The sequence below is a fragment of the Podarcis tiliguerta genome (genome assembly GCF_965153285.1).
Source record: "Podarcis tiliguerta genome assembly, chromosome: Z".
NCBI classification, from domain to species: Eukaryota; Metazoa; Chordata; class Lepidosauria; order Squamata; family Lacertidae; genus Podarcis; species Podarcis tiliguerta.
In genome coordinates this window covers 10,524,809-10,547,311 of record NC_139553.1, presented here as the reverse complement: position 1 = coordinate 10,547,311, position 22,503 = coordinate 10,524,809, and the positions used below count along the sequence as shown (strand labels likewise).

General features: G+C 40.0%; 1 protein-coding gene across 15 annotated transcripts in view; it reads left to right on the top strand.

Moving 5' to 3' along the window:
- Positions 1–22,503, top strand: part of RALGPS1 (Ral GEF with PH domain and SH3 binding motif 1) — a 218,139-nt gene that overhangs the window by 186,407 nt on the left and 9,229 nt on the right. For 5 of the 15 annotated variants that reach the window (XM_083423745.1, XM_083423746.1, XM_083423736.1 and 2 more), the window contains exons 13-17: positions 8,806–8,932; positions 9,799–9,950; positions 11,317–11,368; positions 17,492–17,572; positions 21,157–21,262. In XM_083423745.1, the coding sequence (XP_083279871.1) occupies positions 8,806–8,932; positions 9,799–9,950; positions 11,317–11,368; positions 17,492–17,572; positions 21,157–21,262 (518 nt within the window). Of the gene's footprint in view, positions 1–930; positions 6,147–8,805; positions 8,933–9,798; positions 9,951–11,316; positions 11,369–17,491; positions 17,573–21,156; positions 21,263–22,503 lie in introns of those variants that run through there. The other 10 variants (XM_083423748.1, XM_083423747.1, XM_083423750.1 and 7 more) reach the window with 5 other exon arrangements.

The following is a 22,503-nucleotide window of genomic DNA, read 5'->3' as shown; positions in this document are numbered from 1 at the left end:
GAGACAATATCTATTTGGACAGCATTTAAAATATTTCAACTGTTCACATTTTCCAATCAAGTGTCTTATGATGAAAAAAGCCATCTGTGTTCCTGTAACGTAGACGAAAAGATGTCCAACATGAGCACCATAGCCAGCAGACGGATTGTTTTGGAACATGTGCTTCAATAATTTTTCCCAGAGAATGTTTTAACGTAATACAGAGCAGAAATTGTGTATGTTCCCAGCATCTGATAGCTCTTAAATGTAGAAAAGTGTTAAAGAATTGTCCTCATTCCTAAAACCTCACCATTAAGTTTCTAGCAGCTTTCCGTGTTCCTCAGTAATGCATTTTGGTCTGATGCAAACCTGCTTTGCATTTTTGCTTTATGCATTTCAATACGATCAGTGTCATTTTAAGAAACCAAACATATTAGTGGATACAGTACATATAAGACTCACTTCACACAAGTTATTTTCTTACACAGAAATAATGTCAGTGATGAAGTTAAAATTGATTTACTAACTACTGTATATTTTTAGAAAGAAGTATTAATTTAGGTGCAAAAACATGACCCTGGAAGCCAGCATCACAATCCATGTCCTTGTGATTAGAATTAAAACCCAATGCACACTAAACAAAAGACAGTGTACACTCTCCAAACACCCCTCCCTTTGTAGAGATTATCTCACCATAGGTAAAGCATTATCTGTGAAGCATTCCATAGTCTGGACTGTTGTGCGTTAGGTCTTTGCACTGTTTGACCCTTGAACTTCCAATACAGTCTCTGGGAAGAATCATGGAGGATAGAAGAAAATGGCCAATCATTACATACACTGTAGTGTTTATTTGACAGGTGAAGGACTAGGTCAAGCAGGTCATGTTCTTTTCAAGGCAGTAGGCAGTACTCCAGCCATAAATAGATCCTTTTGTTTCTTCAATTTTTTCAGGCTAAACTCCGTGAAACCACATCACTGTTGAGGCCCCATAATACTTCCCGACAAGAGCATTCTCGTTTCCATTACCCCACTGTGAATGCAGAAGAGCAACTCCCTTAAGTCAGAGGAATTACATTACCGTAATGAGGTGGAAATTGGCCCAGTCATGCTCAATATGTCTGACCCTGGAACGAGCTTGCAATGAGCGCACTTTGTTAGATCTGGAGTACATGCAAAATAAGAGTTAAAAAGAAGAAAGAGAGAATAAGCAAAGATGTTTGTGCATTTATATTCCTTTGGCCAGTCAGGCTACTACACTGGTGACGTAATCCGGATGGAACTTCCTTCATTTTGGATTCAAAGGAAAACATCGTTTTCCACGTAAACAATTAGTCTGACATTTAGTTATGCAGTTTGTGTTAGATGTAACCTTGGATACTAGTAAATAGCTTTGTTGTGGATGTTTTAGTAGCAAGTCATTTACTGCAAGCCAGAAGTGCCTAATTGTCATGCCTGTTCTTAATTTTGGTCTTATGGCTTTGATAGCTCATTTTCTGGTAGTCATTAAAGAGACAGGAATGAAACGTCCATCAGAACCCTTCCTCCCATCTCTGGCGCTGACAGTGGTACAACTTCAGTAGTTTCCTAATCTTAACAGATGCCCATTTGATTTATTTCTCTGTGTTTGGGGGTTTGGAATATTGTTGTTATCTGCTCACAAATTTATTGACAAATTTCATTTGTCTGCTTTAAGCCCAGGTGAAGAAAGCTTCATGCTGCAACTGAAGGCAGTGCCACCACCAGCGGTAGTTACTTATTAGCATTACTGAAGACTTAAAATCCTTCACCAGACATAAAAACTCAGAATCCTCTTTTGCACCCCACCCTTGGTGGCAAACTTAGTTCCTCCTGGTATTCTAACTACCCTCCCCTTGGTGACTGAACCTATATCTTCGCTAAGCCAAGGGTTGTCAACATGGCAATGACAGGCACCAGTTTGCCTGCCCAAAAAGGTCTCAGTAAATATCCCTTCAAAAATCCATGAAGCATGAGAGACTGTTTCATTTTCTTTCTCAAATTCTGTTTGTACTGGTCCAGCCACTCCTAATTTGAACATGACCCCTTAAATATGCCCAGATTTCATTGGACTGGAACCCTTCCTCCCTTCTGTTCTGAATAGAGGAGAGGTGGAAATTGCTTTGTGAGCAAGTATGGCAGTGGTGGATATAGGTGCTTTCTCCAAGTCTGTGCCTGTGGAGTAATTGCAGCAACAGTGAGACCATGCCCCCCCTGCCCCCGCTTATGTACCCTCATCTGATGGGGTGTGTGCAACCTGAGGCATCTCCTACATAAAAGGTATCACTGCTGTTCCCTCTTCAAACCCCTCCTGGTATTAGGAAACAGTGGGGTGGGGAATGGTAAGGAGTCTGCTGGCCCATCCTTTGCCTGAACAATCTCTTACTCCTCTCCCGACACATCCTGTGTGCCTCCCTCTGTCTCAGATCACTCTGACCCTTCTTCCTCCACTCAGCCTGGCTTCTACCTTATGGGCGGTGCCGAACCCTATAAATCACTGGATCCCTCTCCTGGTGCCAAACCCAATATACTCCCATGGCCCCCTGCCTCCACCACACACTGCCAGTCGCCGCCACATAGCGCATAGTAAAACCATGGGATTCACTTTGAGAGGTAATGACGGCTACCAACTTGGATGATGTTGAAAGCCAGTTAGGCATATCCATGGAAGATAAAGCTATCAAGGGCTACTAGCTACAATGAGTATTTTCTGCCTCCATTGTTGAAGGCAATCTGCCTTTGAATACCAGTTACAGGGAATCTCATGTGGGAGAATGCTGTTGTGTTTGAGTCCTGCTTGTTGGTAAAAAAATTCTTAAAATTTGCTTTCGTACATGCAATTAATAAACATTAATGTGAATGTTGTATATTAATTGGAGATTGTAAGCCACACTGATACAACTGCTAAGCTATTACACCTCTTGTTACATCATGCTAGAGCTCAATTGTAGCCAAAATGAAGCTGTTTTAAAATATAAATGAAGGTACCATTTTTCTTTTAAATGTATGTGACATGTGGGGTGCTATTGTGATACTTGTCTAGTTGTTTGCCACATAAATGTCCACTTGTTTGAGCAGTAAGGCACTTTCCAGTGTTTGGTAGAAGAACATAACAGATGAAGTTTGGGCAACATATTTAAGAGGATATATTTAAAGCTGGTCAAGGCTAAACTGAGGCACAATAACAGGCTGTTTCATTTTGTCATTTTTTCCCTGGACAAAGTAAATTTTCCTATGGGAGCAAAACCATGAAGGACATTGACATTAGGAAGGAAATGCTTTCTGTAAACTAACAATGATTTATCTCTTTGGGGAATTTATAATGAAATAGCTTGATCTTTATTTAATGATGTCATCCACTTTTTAAAGCCTTAGGTCTTTGTAGTTATTTGAAATTAAAGATTTGAGAAGAATCACACTTCAGTTTTCAGCATGTATAGATGTATAGGAGCACTTCGCATATCACAAAGGGACTTCTTCTGTACAGGTACAGGGTGTCTCTGTTCTTCAGGAATTACCTGCAATACATATCTCTATAAAAATAAAACGTATAGCGTTATATACAATAGAGATACGTGCTGAAAAAATGTAACAGAACTAGCAGCCCTCAGAAACCAGAGTGGATAGGTGGCCACCTTAATGCTGCTATATATTAAGAAAGTAGAGATATGGACAGGAGAAATGTTTCTAAGTTACTGAGCCTACTTTTGGTGTTTGCTATCATTTGTAACTGATTTATTACCCAGTGTGCCTTCTTTCATATGCTGTACCATAAGATTCTTTAAAGAGGGCAGAATGGAACTCAAATGTTTATTTCTTACATTTATACCCCTCATTTCTGCAATCATGGAATCCAAGGTAACATACCTATGGCCCCCAGGAGCTCTCCATTCAGGCACTGACTAAACCCAGACTGGCTTAGCATCAGCAAAGGTGGTAGCTTCCTGTGCCTTCAGAGCACACACTGGGACTTTCAGAATGAAATAGCAGTCAAAGGGGACAATTTCCAAAGGGAAAATTGGGGTGGGAGGAGAAGCACCATAGTCCTGACCCAGATTACGACCCCTATGCCTTCTTTTTATAAATAAAGAAATGTGACCATTTCTAAGCTTTCTAATTAAAAATGCATTTAATGTAATTTGTCCCTCAAGCAGAGATGACTGTCTGTGGCAGTCTAAAATGTATCTTCCTGGCTCCCTGTTGTTTTCATTGGTCATCTCTTTGCATCTTCTTTCACAGAACTGCCTAGTTAGAGTCAAAACAGGGATTTGATTTTATTTTTTAAAAAACACCAAACATGTTCCTTTTATTTGTCTCTCTTTGGTGCCTGCAACACAGCAGATGTAACTTGCAGGCTTTCCACATATTGTACATTTTAATAGACTTTAGTGGGCATTTAGCAAAACACTGAAACAAGGAAAACTATGATTTTGCAATAGCCAGAGCTAAAGGCTTAACCCTTTTTACAACATGCTTATATTTTTCTTCTGTTTGACAGATTTCTTCTCTGATTTTCTTAAGCGTCTGTTTTGTGCCTGGTTCTTAACCAGGCCCAGAGTTATGGTTACATTAGCAATTAAGTAGGTAAGTATCTGGCCAAATTTCACATAGGCTATGTAGACCTTTACCCAACTTAGCATCAATAACACTTTTATGCACCAAACCCAAAATTTCCTTTAAAAACTTAAAATGTCTTCTGCTTGTTACTCAGTTCAAACTATGAGATTTGTGGCTCCCCATTCAGTCATTTCATCAGCTTGAGATCTATCAGCTCCTGTTTCGTTTTATTAGGGCAAAATTAGTGAACTAAAAGTTTACACTCTGGAGGCTTAATGTGCTAATAAAGGATTGCATAAGTTACCATTTGTTTATAGCACTTGAATGATTATTCATGGAAAAATTATGCAAAGGAAAAAACAGTGAGATCCTTGGGGATATTAAAGCTACGTGGTCAACTTTTCCGAATGTTCCTGCCACAGCTTTCTAAACAGCACTCGTCAGCTTCTGCTGGGCTTTTCTCAAGTTCCCCAAACAGTTTGTAATAATGTTTTAATACCTTCTGTATGTTATTTCAGTGTATATGTCAGTGTCATCTCGACAATAATGTAAAGAAATAGTGAAAACCAAGCATGTGTGTTCCTGTGCAAAGTGATTGGAAAATCATGCTAGACATCATTTGTTTCATTGGGAGGTATATGAACATTAATAGTATGCACAAGAAGTGGATAGGGTGGGGAACTAATAAACAGGAGGGGTATTTGGTAGCAGTTGACATCATTTAGTGGGAACAAGCAGCCAAAATTACTTGCTCTCACATGTATTTAAAAGCTGGAACTTCTGTCAATAAGACCAGTAACTCTGAAAAGGAGCTACAGAGATTAGTGTGAATACAGAGATTACACAATGTAGCAAATAAATTTTATTTCTCAACTGAGTGGTCTGCTGCGGTGGTTGAGCAACAGATTTCCGTAAACCCAGAACCGGGTTAACTTCTCAAAAGATCTTTTTTTAAAAAAAGCAGCATTTTGATTTATAAGAAAAAGAACAACCAAAGTGTTTCAATTGGATTATGAGTAAAGCAACAAATCATACCACCTAATCCCTTATACAATAGAAAGGGTTTGACCGCGCAACTAGTTGTTTACTTTGGGTCAGCACTGAGTTTCCACTGGTTTAGTCACCAGCTGATCTATGTTGAAAACTTAAGGGCCTTGATTCAGGTGCCATGGGAAGCTCATTGTTTTAACTGCATTGTTTTGAATAATGCAGTTGTTGGCTGAGCTTGTCTGTGTTCAGCTGCCTCCTCCATCTCTTTGCCTACTGCCATCAAATCAAGTCATAGGGTTGACTTCCATTGATTTCTGCACAAAAACAGGATGCTGCACTGGCTTTGCATGCAGAGGTAATGAGCAGATGTTAGTTAACCAGTTATTGGCCTCAGGATACTGTAGTGGAACTGATATTGCTTTCAGTGATGTATTATTGGGGAGCAGCGGCACTCTGTTGCCTTTGGGGCTTGGCTTTCTGTGAATATTTGTTTGTTTGTTTTGCTTTTATTCTGTGTATTCTGAATTGTATAGCATCAATACCACTCAAATGTTTAACATATTTTATACTTTCCTCTGTGGCAGTGGAATAAAAATACCCAAAAATGGACCTGATCGCTGCCTTCATTTGTAGAAAATTAGCAACGTAACTGTTTATGGGTATGCATTGCATGCTGGGACTCACTGGTAACATAGATTCAGATCACAATAGCACCTGAAGGTCTCCTTCAATCTTTCACTTTTGTTTATGCACATGGGATGTAAACAATACTTTCAGACACCTGGTCATCAATCTTATGTAAGAGATAGGGATCATGTTGAAGTGTGTTCTCAGATTCTGGTTGAGGAAATGCTCTCCTTTATTAAAGTGTGACTAGTAAAATCCTGGTGAAACCAAGTGCTACATTTAGAAAATGTACCACAAAGTTGTCCCAGAACTCATCTTTTGATAAATTCTCCTCACTCTACTCACTAGCCCCATATCTCCCACCATGACAGGCTTCAGAATGGATTCATAATCTCTTAACTGACAGTCTGCTACAATGGTATCAACAAGACTGAAGTAGAATGTCTAAGGGCTTATATTGCAGGACTGAACCAATGGAACTTTGAGAAGCAGCAGTTAGTACACAAAATTCTACACACACACACACGACAGTGTTTCTCATGCAACAACTTCTAGTGTGTGGTTCTGGTTACACCCCTGGACAAGAAATGAGCAGAGCTGCATTTTTGGAAAATGTTCTTGACCTTTTAATATAAGGCCTTCTCAGAAACTGCATAATGCCAAAGTGACTCACCCTTCTAGAGTGCTGAGTGCTTCAAACCCTTATTGATCCACCAGGGCAGACATGCAAGAAGCTGCTTCAGTCACGTGTATGTGTGTGTGAGTGAAAGACAGAGAACAAGAACACATAAAATACAATTTCTTTTTCTGCAGTGACTGTAGCATAGAAATGTCCAAGAGGTTTCATTCCATCTCCACTTTAGATCCTTACACTAGTTTTGTATCCTCCTTTCCAAACAGGCCTTTCATTCTTCTGCTTATATTTTGTGTCAAATATAAGGCCTGGAGATGTGAAGGTTTGCTTAGTTTGCTTTCACCAATGGCACAGCTAAAATCTAGGACTTTGAGAAATAAAAAGAAAATAAAAGTAAGTTTCCATGAGAAATCTATGCCTTCTATATTTCTGTAACTCCAGGCTGGAGACTGGGCATAGAATATAAGTATGGTACAGTACCCTACTTTCACTAGGTGGCATCCAACATCTGTCAGTACATTCTTTATTCTGCTGCTCTTTTGTTCACTGTAGTCAATGCCATGAATCCCAGAGTTCAAACTATTTTTTAAACATGCTTGCCCAACTTCCCTGCTTCATGCATGGCTTACCTGCCATTAGCGTATCTGAACCAAGTTTTCACCAGATGCAGAGTAATGTTAGTTTTAGATTAAGGTTCACATATATTTACTCTGATGCACTTCATCACTGCCAAAATTGAAACCCACCAATGTGATTTTGGGCCACTTAAAGCATTCAAAAATTCCTACTCAGATAGCACTTTCATATAGCAAGAGCATCAAACCCATATTTATATTTGTCACATGTTGATTCCATGCATGCCTGTTCCACATGTACAGGCTTTGGTCAGCCAGAGTGAATCCCATCTTCTCAGTGTATATAAACCTAGCTGTATAGATGCAAGTGATCATTGCACTATGTCCAGGTTTCACCCTTTTTCATATATGTACTGTTTTCACTGTAGGATATGCAGAAGACTTGAAGCAGTCCTTACCCCTCTCCTCTCAGCTGCCTAAATCCTAAAGCCCCTATAGAAACCAGTCCTTTCGTGGAGCTTTTTAGCAGAGTCTGAAATGTCAATAATATGTAGGAGCTGAACTCTCTTTCCATTCCTTGGATATTATTGCTTTAGGACCTGTTGTCTCAGCTGAGACAATCTTGTTTCCATCTGGTAGCAATTCTTCAGCCACCTATAGCTAATTCTGTTTCTCCTCTCTCTCTCTCTCTCTCTCTCTCTCTCTCTCTCTCTGTCTCTCTCATTCTCTCTCTCTCTCTCACACACACAGAGAGAATTATCTTCAGCCAACTTGAGGAAACCACTTAAAAACTTGATAACTCTGTTCCATCTCTGTTGCTTTGCGTGTGTGCTAGCTAAAAATGTGTAGCTTGTTGGCACAAAGACCTTCTCAAAGTTCCAGAGCTGACATCTGTCTGGCTGTGATTTACATGGAACATCCTTGCGTTTCCCATAGATACTCATGCTACAAGTCAATACTAATAAACTGTTTACAGACGGGTAGGGTTACAAACCAAACTCAAAGCATATGTTTTTGTTAGAAATTGAAGATTACGCCCGACGTATTGTTCTGGCTCTGTATGTATGCTTTTGACAAGTCTCATTAAAGTAATAGAATAGCCAGTATTTTTTGTGGGGGACTTGGTCTCAAAACTATTCTTGCACATAATTTTGATGACAAATTGCTATTTTTGTTTAATTGGATAGATTCTTAATAGGAATGGATGGTGTAATTCCAGCAGGCCAGAAGCAGTGTTTGGGGAAGCACCTGCCATTTGAGGTCAATGACAATCGTCTTTAAGCAGATGCCACTTTCCTTCCTTTCCCCCCCACATAATTTCCATCTGTCTCTACAGGGTCATTCAGCTCTTCCAAAAGCAAATAACATGACACCTAGCAATGTCTTTCCTCAGCATCAGTTTAGCATTAATTGGTGTCTATTTTGTAGGTCCGTCAGAGGTGTCAGCAGCTATGAGGTTCAGCAGGAGACCAACTTGTCCTGATGCCTCGGTGGCAGCCAGCCTGCCAACTCCTCCTGTACCACGACACAGGAAGAGTCACAGCCTGGGAAACAAGTGGGTGTTCCAATCTGCATCATCTTTCTCAGCTCTTACAGTTTACTCAGACATCATTAAGGTTTAATTCAGCAATTGAAAACTCACTGAGAGCAGAAATATTCTTCCCAGTGGTCCCACTCCCCTTTTCTAATCTCACAGGAGTGACACTCATTACTAGTAAAACATCTACCTCAGAACCTCCTTGTCTTATCTTGCAAGTGCTGGACTTTCTGCCTTTTTAGACAAATTCTAGTGCCATTCTTACCCCCAAACTCTGTGGGAGTTGGTATATCACCAGATATACCATTATTATTTTTTGTTTAGTTCCCAATTTACAGGCCAAATAAATTGTGCCTCTGCCTCACCTAGGCTTTCTGAAATAAGTTTTACCGATAGATTTGGGAAGTTTCAACACAGTGGGAAGCATCAGCTTTTCAGATAAGATTTCCAGCATTCTACTTATTCTACCACTGTTAGGAATCTTTGAATTAATACTTATTACTTGCCCAGCATCATCTCATTGAATTTGCTTGGATAGGAATTCAGGACTATTGAATCTCATGGCCTGCAACACTGTAACCAAGCAACTTTTGTAGAAACATCGGAGGAAGAACTTGAAAACTCCCAGATCCCCATCCTATGTTAAGGCAATAACCACTTAATTATACAGGCTGCTTGACCTCACTTCTTAAATAGATTATCAGGCAGCCAATGAGGAGCGTATTAAAGGTCCCATTAGCTACCTTCCACTTAGGACTTGCAGACATTTATGATCATCATACAGTGAGATGATGTCCATGTGGAAAAAAAGCAGGGAATAAATGGATGTTATCAGATTACATAAGAACATTTTGCTTTTTCCCTCCCCTTTTCCAATTTTCCAGTATGATGTGTCAGTTCAGTGTAGTTGAAAGTAAAAGCGCAACGTTCCCAACAGAGAAACCACGCCACCTGCTGGATGACAGTGTGCTAGAGTCCCACAGTCCTGTCAGAAACAACACATTAAACTCTGTTTTCACCAATGGTATTTCCATAGGTAAGTATTCAATGGTTTGGATACAAAAGTCTCACTGATTCTCTGCCTGCTTTGAAGCTCAGAGAGGCTCCTAGAAATGCAGAATCAGGAGAAAATAAATTGATTTCAGGACTAACAATAATTGGTCATTTGGATAGAAACATTTTAAAAATAGTGAAGATCTGCTTTTTGCTTGCCTAGAAACCTCACATGACTCACCTCTCTCTTGTTTGTCTCTGTCTTCCTATCAAGAAGTAACTTGCTAGATTGTGGCAGCTGTGTCATAGGGAGTACTCAGTTCTTTTTCAGTATTGCTCTTTTTCTGTGAGTTGTGGCAGCACTTCTGTAAAATAGAGAAATGCTACTGAAGCCAGGAGAGCACAAGCTACTTGTAGGAATGGTCTCGGTAGGAAGTGGAAAGGTGTTTCACAAAGCTTAGCATAAAGCTTAACTTTGGCTGCAGATAAAATACATTATCAGCTGTTAGGAAAGAAACAGCTATTTTGAGCGGTGTTTAATGGCCAGCACCTTTCAGTGTGGATTTTAGTGGAGTAAAAACTCTTCTGATTTAGACACTGAGGAAAACTTGTCTGATTTAGAGGCTGGTTCCCAGGGCATGAATTTCCGTTTGCAAGAACCTACTTCGTTGGATGCATGATGCACTGTGCTTATCACTTAATAACCTGAATGTGAAAAAGTGCCATTGTCATCTATTGCCTGATCAGCCATCACAGTTCATTGTCATGTTGTGCAGTTCCTTTGCAGTGGAAACCAACCTGGGATTTGGTAATCTTCTGTTGCTGTGGTGGCTGCTGCTTTACTGAGCACCTGAACAAAAGAAAATCCAAACAGTCCAAGTTTGGAAAAGCAAATGAATTGGTTGCACTGGTAACTTTAAGTTGCCTTTGAGTAAATGTAATGGGAAATTACTGGTTTAAAAAGCTCTGATTGAGTAATAAGAGGATGAGGAGAAGTAAGGCATCAGGCTGATTTGTCATGGCACCGTCACCTGCTTCATGTTACCTGTCCTGTGTCTTGACTAAAGGGAAATCAGTCATATATTTGGTGTCTGTGCTTTCTCTTTGGCTGGTATGATTATGTTTAATCACTGATGTAGCAGTGTTAATCAGAAGGTACTATACAACATGCAGCTGTGTGAAGATAATAAAAACTGAAGGACAATTTTTAAATATTTTATACCTAGAAAACTGCAGTGCTACATTGGTCAGGGTAACATTTCCCCCAGGAGCAATTTCTTACATCACTTTCACTCTGGCCTCTTAAGTCTGGCTTCTGTGGTGTATTCTGGAAGTTTCCTAAGGCAAGTGGACTTCTTCTGCATTTACTTTTTCTTGTTAACAGATCCCTATGTCCTTTTGTTTTGTAGGAAGCAGTGAAAGTTCAGAATTTAGTGAGGAGCCTTCTTCAGGACTTGAAAGGTGAGTGTCCTCTTTGCCAATAAATAACCTTCAATTAATGGTATAAGATGTTAGTTGCACTGTAGTTTATATGTATTGAACCCATGTTTCAGTTTACTTCAAGGAATTAATCATGTCCTGCAGGGTAATTGTGGCCATAAATGCAGCCATTCTGAGGTTGGGTAGAAGCTCTGTCACTCCAAATATTCACTGTGTGTATGCCCTATATTTTGTGCTTCCTACACTACATTTAGCTCTTATTATCCCATCAAGCTATAAAATAAACATTTTTCAAACCTACCTTAATAAGAAAATATGACATCTAACTTGTCAATATTGGGCTTTTGTCATAAACCAGAGTCCACATACCCTTTCTGCTTACAACACCTTCTTAGAAAGCCACAAATACAGCCGCATTTTCATTAAGCAAATCATGTTCAACTATGTTGAATAGCTAATTCCTGATAAGAAATTAAGCCAAATACATCTGCCTTTGTCTAGCACATGATATCAGAGGTGAAATCTGGTCCAGTTCAGACTTGATAGGCCTTAGTTCAAATGGACTGAGTGGCCTTGAGAAGTCCCACAATTTTATTTACTAAGCTACAAATTTTTCCAACAAAAGAGCTTTGAGATAAATAAGAGCAAAATTGTTGAGTCCTTTCCACACTGGAAAAAGGTGTAGTAAAATGATGTGTTAGAAACTATTCAGGAAAATATCTCTCTCATAATGATCCTTCTTTTGCTGATTTGATCCTTCCAAACAACATTTGGAAGGTCACCAGTAAAGTGTACAGATTCTGGTACCTCATCTTGCCAGTCAGCCTTAGGAATGGGCCTCCCTCCCGCCTGCACACAGTGGCAGGAGCACACCTCCATCAATACTTTCACTGACACCTGCTGGGGAAAATATGTCTTATGCCTTTTCTGGGGTGATGCTTATTTCTTATGCCTACAATCACCAGGCACTATATTAAAAGAGGATGCAAGAAATATTTCATGGAGCACAATGATCATAGTTTCTCACTCTCAGAATAGTGCAAGGAGGGTATGGCCACCATCTTGTTTCATATTTACTGGGTGCACAGTACTTCTGTTTATTATACTGTACATGATATCACATCCTATTTCAAGAAATAAAATTCAGGTTTTCTTTTTCTTGCTGAATGTGTCCTTATTTAAAGTGCAGTAAATTGGCAAAGGTAGGGAGAGTTGCACTTAGATAAAGCAAATATTATATTTTTGAGTTTAGAGCCTTTTGTGTGAGTAACGAAGTCAGGATAGAAAATGTCATTTATAATCTTAAGAGGGTTGGTCTTCCATTGAAACTGTTTGCCTGAGTTCTGTGTGTTGATAGTTGTAAACTAGGAATAGAAGAAATTGATACAAGGGACACAGTGTCCAAGAACACATTACAAAATTAAGTTATGCAGCTTCAACACAGCCAGATTCATTATTCCAACTGATGAACTAAAAAATAATAATACATTGTTATTTTTTATTTTTTAGGAAATCTCAAATTTTGGCCTTGCCATTATTCAGAAATTTAGCAAAAAAGGGCAGGAGAACTGAAATGTTCACCTCTGAGAAATGCCTTCATTGTAGCTGAAATACATTGCTTGTGCTAGGGATATTCTCCCCTCAAACAGAATCTCCCACACTGTAAGGAGTCAGGTACAGCTTGCTGATTGACTCCTTCTGCTGAAGGGCTCCCAACCACCCAGAGCAGTCCTGCTTAGCAACACAGAAGCTAGATTTTGTTTGAACTCGACAGTCTGATGAACATTTAAGCATGCTACCCGCTCCCCCACAAAAAATCTCTCCCCAACTGATATATCCTGGTTAGAGCCTATTACAGGTAACACAGGGAAGTTTTTTGTGGTGTGCCTTCGGGCTTGTCCCTCCCCTCCAATGCCTTTTTCCCATGACCAGGGCAGGAAAGGAGCTCATAGATTGCTTCAATTTGATGCTTGGAGCTGGAGGCATATGTTTTGGTATCAAAACCGGAGAGCAAAGGATGTTCCAGCCTCAAGTCTAGGCAGGTGTACGGGTTTCGAGCAGAGCTACTAGAGCTCATTGTCTGGTTCCTTTTCCTTTAGCCTAGCTACCTTGCAGTGAAATGGTGGGAGATGCAGCTGTTCCCCCCACCCCCCAGCCAGCATCAGGTAACATGCAGTCAAGGAGAGCCCCCTGAAGGTGCGAGTTATTTTAGATGCCCAGAGGGTGGATTCTTCAGACTGGAGTAATCAGAACTGTTTCTTCAGGCTCTGTCCTGCCTTTCTCTGATTTAAGAGGGGATAAGGCACATACCCAATTTCTGTTACAAAGATGCTATCCAGCAAGGCATTTAAAAGGCAGTGTCATGTTTCAGCCTTGCCCAGACCACAAATCCTAGGTGCCCTCAGGCAATGATCAAAGGTAGTAAATGCCTTAAGAACTAATTGGATTGCACCGCATCCTCCCATATCTTGCTTTATTGCGATCTACACACCCAAAATACACAGTACAACAATAATAAATATCAACAGTTATTAAGGTGTAAAATTGGCCTTGCTAGCCAACATAGGAGTTTTAGTCTATACATAATGGTTTCTGATTTTTACTGCCTCCGAGAGGAATTTTGCTACAGCCAGTGTAGTAGTATCAAACTTATCCTCAAGGAGAACCTTGACATGAAATGAGTCAGCAATTCCCGGTTGTTCTGTTAGTATTAGATTGATTAGATGCTTTCTAACCCGTTTATATAGACTACAATGCAATAAAATGTGTTCCATACATTCAACACCCTGGGAACATGGGCACAGCCTGTCTTAGCATGGGAAACCAGCCAATCTTCCCCTCAGCACTTCAGAACAGAAAACGTTTAACCTGGCTTTGGAAAACAGATGCCGATAGTTAGATACAGTCAAATTCTTAAGGTAGGGAGATGACAAAAGAACCCTGAAGGTATTGGATTCCTGACACAGCTGGACCACAGGGCACATGTGAGCAACATGCAAATTTGTGAACCATTCCATATTTTTTGTGCTTGCTTGGGCAGCACATAAACTAAAATTGGAGCAATACAGAGAAGATTAGCATAGTCCCTGCTCTTCATACTCAGAGTAGACCCATTGAAATTAACATGCATGACCAACTTAGGTTCATTACTTCCAGTGAGTCTACTCTAAGTAGAACTGAGTTTACTATAAGCTTTGGATTGTCTTTGCTGAAAGAGACAAAAAAAGGCTACCACTATGGAAATTTTCACAAAGAAGTTGAGGACTTCTCCCTGGGACTGAGAGTCCAATTACAGAATGTTGTGGAGTGGTCTTGTCTACATTCCATCCTCCCTTCCTTTCAAGAAGAAAGCACTTGCCAGATTTGATTGTTTCCCATTCTAGGCAGGGTGAGGAAGTCACTGGACAGGTGGTTGTTAGGGAATAGGCTGTTAGAGAATAGGGGTGAGTTTGGCCACATAACCTGGCTGAAGATCACTACACACACAGTTCTGTCAGATTGGGGAGCACACATGGGGCTCAGGGCAACTGGAGTAGTCTGAAAGCCAACACAGCATCAACTTCCTGGAGCTTCATACTGTCTCTTTTGGCCTTCTAGAAAAACCTATGGGTCACCATGTGTTTATTCAATTAGTTCAGCAAACACATATAACAGTGGGATGCAAGGGGGGGTGTTACTCAGCCACACACTCTCCATAAGGAGACCTTCACTGTAATTGTTTGGGCCATATATAACCTGGTATGGAATGACTGAGCAGGACCATCATTCAGGAGTCCAAACACTCAAATATTCAAAATGGTGACACAGCCCTTTGGGAGACCCACAGACAGACAGGTCAGAAGCTTTGTATCACAATGCCAGTATGTGGAATCAGAATACATAGACTGGCCAGCTGTGTGCCTTTTCCTTCTCTCACCCCGATTCCTATGCTCCTCAGAAAGATGAAAGAAAATTGGTATTTATACCAATTGAACTCCACTGGTCGAAAAGGCCTTGGTTCTCAAAGCTAGTCAAAATGTCCATGAAACAACATTGGAACATCATGTCCCAGAGACCATTTTTTCAACAGCAACTGCATATATTCTAGCTGGCAGCATAGATGTTAAGCAAAAGTAGCTAAATTGTTTTTGCTACTCTGATAATCCTTTTGGCATCTAAACATTTGTTCAAAGTTACAAGTCTTCCTGGAGAGATTTATAGCCTGCTGTAATCATAAATCCAGTCCATTCTATAATTTTTACAGAACAGACTAGAAATATCTCAGCACCAGCACTTTGAAAAGACAGTTAGCAGTTCTCAACAGTATCTCTGGTATAAAGGATAACCTTTGCAGCCATCCACACATAAAACACTTTCTTAAAGGGGTAGTGCTGATGAATCCGTCTGCAGACAACCTGTTCCTGAACTAGAACCTCAGCTGGGTTCTGTCAGCTCTGCTGAAGCCACCTATCAGAAATTATGAACATGGTTCTCTCAGAACTTTATTTTTAGCCAATACCTCACCACATTGGTTTTAGAGCTAAGGGTGCTATTAAAAAAAATCAAAAATCCTACATTTGGGCTTAATTTATCTTGGCAAACTGTGTTGAGAGAAACCCATCCTTTCTGCCCAAAGTCAACTTACTGTTCCATATGTTCCATATTCTGCCTTCCTGTCTGAACTTTGCACAAGAAAACCTGAAAACAGGTTGGATGTGTTTAGGACCCTGGGCATGTTTTTGAGCAAGACCTTGGTTTTTAGAAAGCCTGAAGGTCTTCATTGAATTGGCATCTCCCTCCCTGGGAAAGCACCCTTCCTCAGGTGATTACAGTTCGTTCTCTAAGGGGGCAGTTATCATGGCTGCTGCCTGGGGTAGATTTTCTCTGGAAGAAATTTACAGGGCAATCACATAGGCTGTCCAATATTGTAAAATCAATTCTTTTTCATTAGCAGTTGTGGCATTTGGGTGGATAATTCTTCAGAGGGTTCTGAGGTCTTTAAATTATTTTCTTTTATTGGAGTCCCACCTTAAGGGATTGTGCTGTTACATGCTTAAAGGATGAAGAATGCCCCCTGACTCTACCAGAAAAAACAAGGATTCACATTTTTGGCATCATGTGTATGCATATTAGTAGAATAACTGGAATGCCTTGTGCAATGATACCATTAGAGCTTGTTGTGCCACACTAACTTAGGTGTACAACTGTTTGAAGACTATGGAAGCCAGTTAGTTGCTCATGATAGCATACTTTTCACATTCAAACATTAATGATCTTGTTTAGTTCCTGAAAAGTCACATGCCCCATTCACCTAATCAAACATGCACAATTTCATTAAGTAGGGTTCAGCTAAGCAGCCAAAAATTTTGCCATCACACCTGAGTTGGAGGAATGACTGGATGGGGAGGCTTGGGGCTAACCTTCAGGGCCCTTAGACTAAGTCGGTCTTCCCAAATAGATTGCTTCATCTTTTCTTCAAACGTATTTTTTTTTGCTGGGCCAAAGCATTGCATCAAATAACACTTTTATCCATGACCCCAGTAGTAATGTTTTCAAAGAGATGTCAGGGCTTCAGCCTCCTTGTGAGCAACCGCACCTGATCCCTGAAACCTTGATTTTTTTGGAGCTAGCTAATGTTATTCATTAATGCTGAAAATGTATCCTTCTTTGTGTGGTTAGAAGTATACTCTTCATTATTACTTCATATGCTCTGCAATCAGTTCCTGGCTGGTTCTGATCATCTAGAGCTGTTCTTACGATAGTGCCTTGATGTTTTTATTTTTAAAGATTCTTCTGCTTTCCATTGTGATATGATTGGACAAATCCTACTTTCCTAAAACTTCTCTTATTCCCATTCAGAAGATCAATAAACATTACAAAAGTCAGTGAGATGGAAGCAGCATCACAAAGATCGGTTCTGAATTCCTTTTTAGATACTTGATTCTTGCCCCCATATTCTTTTGCTCACTATTACTTGCTTTGTTCCTATGTGTTAAAATGAGCATTATTTAATGGGCATTCAGCCCTTCACTAAATACACCTCTCCAATTATTGAGAGCATCAAATACATGTGTGTCCCATGTTTCCTTGTATGCTTTGTTTTGTTGGATGTTACCACAGTACCTGCACTATAAGAAAAGAACTTACATGTAAATTTATAAACAGGGGTCGGTTGTACGCCACGCTGGGGCCCAACTGGCGGGTACCAATTCGGAATTCTCCCAGAAGTCGGAGCTGTGTCTACAGGTACAATTAGGTGGTTGGTTGGTGTGTCTCTCCCTAGACTGTGGTGTTAATTCTTTTTCGGTCTGTTTTCCTCTTGCTAATTAGGAGAGCTTATTTTCAACAGCTTTTTCATTGTTTCCTTCCATCTGTGCAAAGACTTTCCTTCCATTCTCATAAGAGTTGCCAGGAGTAAGAAGATTGTTCATTCATATGCTTTCACCTTCATAAGCCTCACCATATTTATATACCACACTGCATATAAATATACTTCATATAAGTGCTGACTGTTCCTCTTCTTTATCATACTGAGAAATGCAGGGTAATTAACGGCACCACCACAAAGTTAGACACTTTTAAAGCCACATTGATTTAAATGGAAGCATATTAAGCATATGTTTAACTTGGGACCCAGTGAATATTCTAGGAGCATTTTGATGCTGCAGAACAGCTGAAGCAAAGCCATAATAAATTGCTAAGAACCTTGGTTGGGAACTCACGGAGAGCCCCACCTAAGAGTGTGTGTGAATATATGTATATTAAAGCCCTGCACTTTATCTGTCCCGTTGAAATGAACAGAACTTAGCTTTCATAGGATCATACCATAATTTAAACGGAGGTTCTCATTTTTAAAAGCAGTTTCTGATTTAAATAATACACATACATGTGGTGAAGCTCTATTTTCTTATGCTTAACTTTCATTATCTTATTATGTAATGAATTACACTGGGTTTCAAGTTGATGCTTCCTTTTCCAGTCTCATCACAACTCGGTTTGCTGTTCTGATGACTTCCTAAAAAACCATGCATTTCCTTCAATAAACAGAGGGGTCTAAAATCCAAGCGCCTCAGTACCCTCTTACACAGAACAACTTAACTCTTTTAGAGTAATTAAACAACTTGATACCTGTGGTTCCACCTGTAAAGGTAAAGAGTAAAGGGACCCCTGACCATTAGGTCCAGTCGTGGCCGACTCTGGGGTTGAGGCGCTCATCTCACTTTACTGGCCGAGGGAGCCAGCGTTTGTCCGCAGACAGCTTCTGGGTCATTTGGCCAGCATGACTAAGCCGCTTCTGGCGAACCAGAGCAGCACACGGAAACGCCGTTTACCTTCCCACCGGAATGGTACCTATTTATCTACTTGCACTTGACATGCTTTTGAACTGCTAGGTGGGCAGGAGCTGGGACCGAGCGACGGGAGCTCACCCCGTTGTGGAAATTCGAACCACTGACCTTCTGATCGGCAAGTCCTAGGCTCTGTGGTTTGGACCACAACGCCACCCGCGTCCCCTAGTTCCACCTGTAGAACTCCTCAAATCAAACTGATATCTGTGGAAAGCAAAGAAATATGACTTGGAAAGAAATAGTACACTGACGCAAATTATCTTGCAGTCATTCTAACAAGTTTGTTTAACGTTACCCAGAAGAAAATATGAGTTTTTTATGGTGCATCTTCTCATGGCTTCTTCTATTCTTCCTTATAGTGTCTTCTATTCCTCTTCATAATTACTGATTTTTTTCGCTAGGCTTGCTTTCTGGTGCAGCCTTTGGGGGGAAATCTAGCAAAGGTGATGTGAGCAGATATGCAAGCCTTCTAAATAATCTCTCTCAAGCATTTTCCATTTCAATCCTTATTTTGTCTGCTTTTATTTCATCATATATTTGTAACTTTCTGATAAATATCTCCCAAATTTTTTTTATTTGTATACACCCGGCATTTGCTACGATACTCAGTGAATATCTATGGTAAGATAGATTTCTAAGAGATATTGTAGGTATGCTGATTTACACATAAAAGTGTGGTGTTTCTCTCTCTTGACACTCAGAATTATACTCCAAACATCTTATGAAGTGGGCTCTGGCCCATAAGAGTTTCTGCCATAATCAGTTTACAAGACTCTTTGTTAATTTGCAGAAAAAGCCTCCAGACTGTGGCAAGTCATAACAGCTCGCCCTCTGTTACACCATTAACAGATAAACTTACCTTGTAAAAATGGCAGGTGTCAGTTTGCTGTACAAAAACCAGTTTCCTTCCAAAGCAATTCACTCATATATGCTCAACTTCGAAGTATAATTGCAGAAGACTCCTTGTTTTATGGAGAAAGAGAGAAATAAAAGAAAAAGGACACGTATTCAGATAATGGCCTTGAACCAATGCATGCAGAAACAAATAGTTATGTGGACTATCTATACAAATATGTTAATAATTAATAGGCTACAGTTCAAACAACTGCCAGTCCCAGATTCAGCACTCACAGTTTAATTCACAAGCTTGTGGAATTTGGCACATGTCCTTTGTGCAGTTAACACATGCTCTTCTCAAGGTGGTTCACCCAGAGCTGTGAATTGCATAGCCAGTTACATATAGGCTTAGCAGCTGAGGTCAAAGAGAACCCAAGTTAGCTTGTTCTATATGCATTTACTGTCATGTCTTTCCCATGACTGAAATAGCTACTCTACTGTTTGCTTAGAACTAAGTAAAAGCAAACATATTTCTGCTTGAATTGGTCCCTTTGTGTTTGACATCCTTATAGATATGGGACTATGAAGTGTTCTGGGCAATGAATGTTTATTAAGTAGGAAATTCCTACTGGGCAAGCTTCTAACTCAATCAGTATTTCCCTGCTGTTAAATCATCCTGAATCTAACTTAAGTATTTAGTAATGGATGTGATGGCTGCTACCACTCATTTAATAACGTAGTAGGGTTTATGATTCACTTGGCATTGTATATTGGCATCCATAAACCATTTAGTTGGCATTCAGTAGCATGACAGCTTTATTTATTTATTTATTTATTCATTCATTCATTCATTCATTATTAGGAAAATATACATAAACTGTTTAATAAAATAAAAATCTCTTAAGAAGTGTGCATAAAATTTATTTATTTATATTCATAATAGTCATAATGACTTAACTGGATGGCAGAAGACAAAGAATGATGGGCTCAACACTGGCCACGTATCTCTAAACCTCCACCAGCTCACAGTATGATGGAGGACATACTTTACCAAATGTTGGTCTCTTTCCTGGTTGACACTGTCTCCATCAGTCTCTTTAAGGATTCCTTCTGTGTTGTGAAAAAGAATCATGTTTCCTGTCCACAGTTATCATAATCTGGTTAATGTGTTTCCATTGTTTTTTATGTTAGGTCAGATTACTTGTATGGATCATATTGTAACATGATCTGTAACATGTAACATGGTAGAAAAAGTTCTACCAATTTTTTTTATTATTATTAAAAAAAATCTATATATTAATACAAATTAGTCTTCCTGTGCTCATGTAGCCAAAACTTTCCTTTAAAAAAAGCTGTTTTGAAGGGCAGAAACAACCATTTCATTGTCTGCATAGGCTACTTCCTGGTTCATGCCAAGAAGTTATTTCTAATGTCCTTGTTTATGCACTTCAGTGGAAAACTTACATTAAATTTATTTTTAAAAACATGTTTACTGTAATACTAGCCATGAACTACAAAGTCTGCAGCCAATGTTTAAGATAATTTTGATGGTACGAGCCAAGGCCTGTGTAAATTTTTGAACAATTTAATCACTGGATTATTTGATTTTGTTTGCTCCCACTAAAGAGTTGACATTTGTTATTTCAGTCCAACAGGTGCCTGCAGCTGCGCATCAGGGAGTTCCGTGGGGGTTGTTACCATGGAAGGGCCTTTAAGAAGAAAGACATTACTAAAAGAAGGCAGGAAGCCTACAGTAAGGGGTTCTCCTCCCCCCCCCCTTGCTTATGCTTTTAAACCCCTCATTACAATTTGAATAATATTTTATGGTTGCTAAAGAAAGCAGTAGAGTGTCAAAAACAGCATGGCAGCTAACTGGCCGAACAGAAAGAGCCATGGGCTATGTCTCATGTTGTTGTTAATAATATTTATTTATTTCCTGCCTTTTCCCCAGAACTCAGACTTAAGGCACCTTACAAAAATTGAAATGAGCACAACTAAACCACAGAAAGCTAAAAACACATAAAAGTAATTACCTTCAAGGTAACTAAACAATAATGGAATTAAAACAATGTTAAGAACAAATTATTTGAACACTACCATTTTCCTTAAAAGCAGTCAGTTCCTGAAAGCCTGCCTGAATAAAACAATCTTCACCTGCCAAGGAGAAGGTTCAACAAGGAGGATAAACACACTTGAACCGAGCAGACTGCAGGAGAGGACACATGGTCAGGGAGATGCAGTCATGGTAGCCCCACTGCAACTCTGCCTCCTCAACCCCTAAGACTTGGATGCTGTTCTGCAGCGAATCCTGGTTGACAGAGCTGAGAGAGAATAACCTCCTCCGTTTCATCCCACCAGCTTTATTTAACACAAGATGGGTTGGCATGCTTGTCTTGTTGTTTTACCATTTACTGCCCTGGCACTGACCAACAACATTTTCAACCTAAGACGACTGTCTCCAAGGCTATACATGCTATTTGAACTAGTGGACAGTACAGGGACAACCAGCATCCTGTTGCAGTACCCTCTTTCACAATAACCCTCTGTATCTCCCTCTCCTTTCTATGGTTCTGATGTTCTTCTTACAAGTATGTCATGACCAAATCTACAACGGTTGCACATAGTGCCAATAGAGATGCCTGATTCCCATTGGGACAGGCAACATGGAAAGCAGGGAGGCCCAATAGTAGGAACCAGCACTAAGGACAGATCCAGGTAATTCTACAGTAGTTTTGTCCTCCTCCCTGCTGACTTCTACAAGAGCAGCATGAGACTCAGATGGAAGCTGACAGCCAGAAGACACTACCTGGACTAGTTGCAAGTTGTAAGACAGACAGGTGGTAGCTGGCTGGGGCAGACTAGGGTTGGTGGCATATGATCAGATGTGTTGCAGGTTGGGCTAAATATGGGTTCCAGATCTGGCTGCTGTTTTAAGAGACGCTCCTGGAAACACCCAAATAAAAGAGTCCTACACCATATAGAACTTTTGTTTAA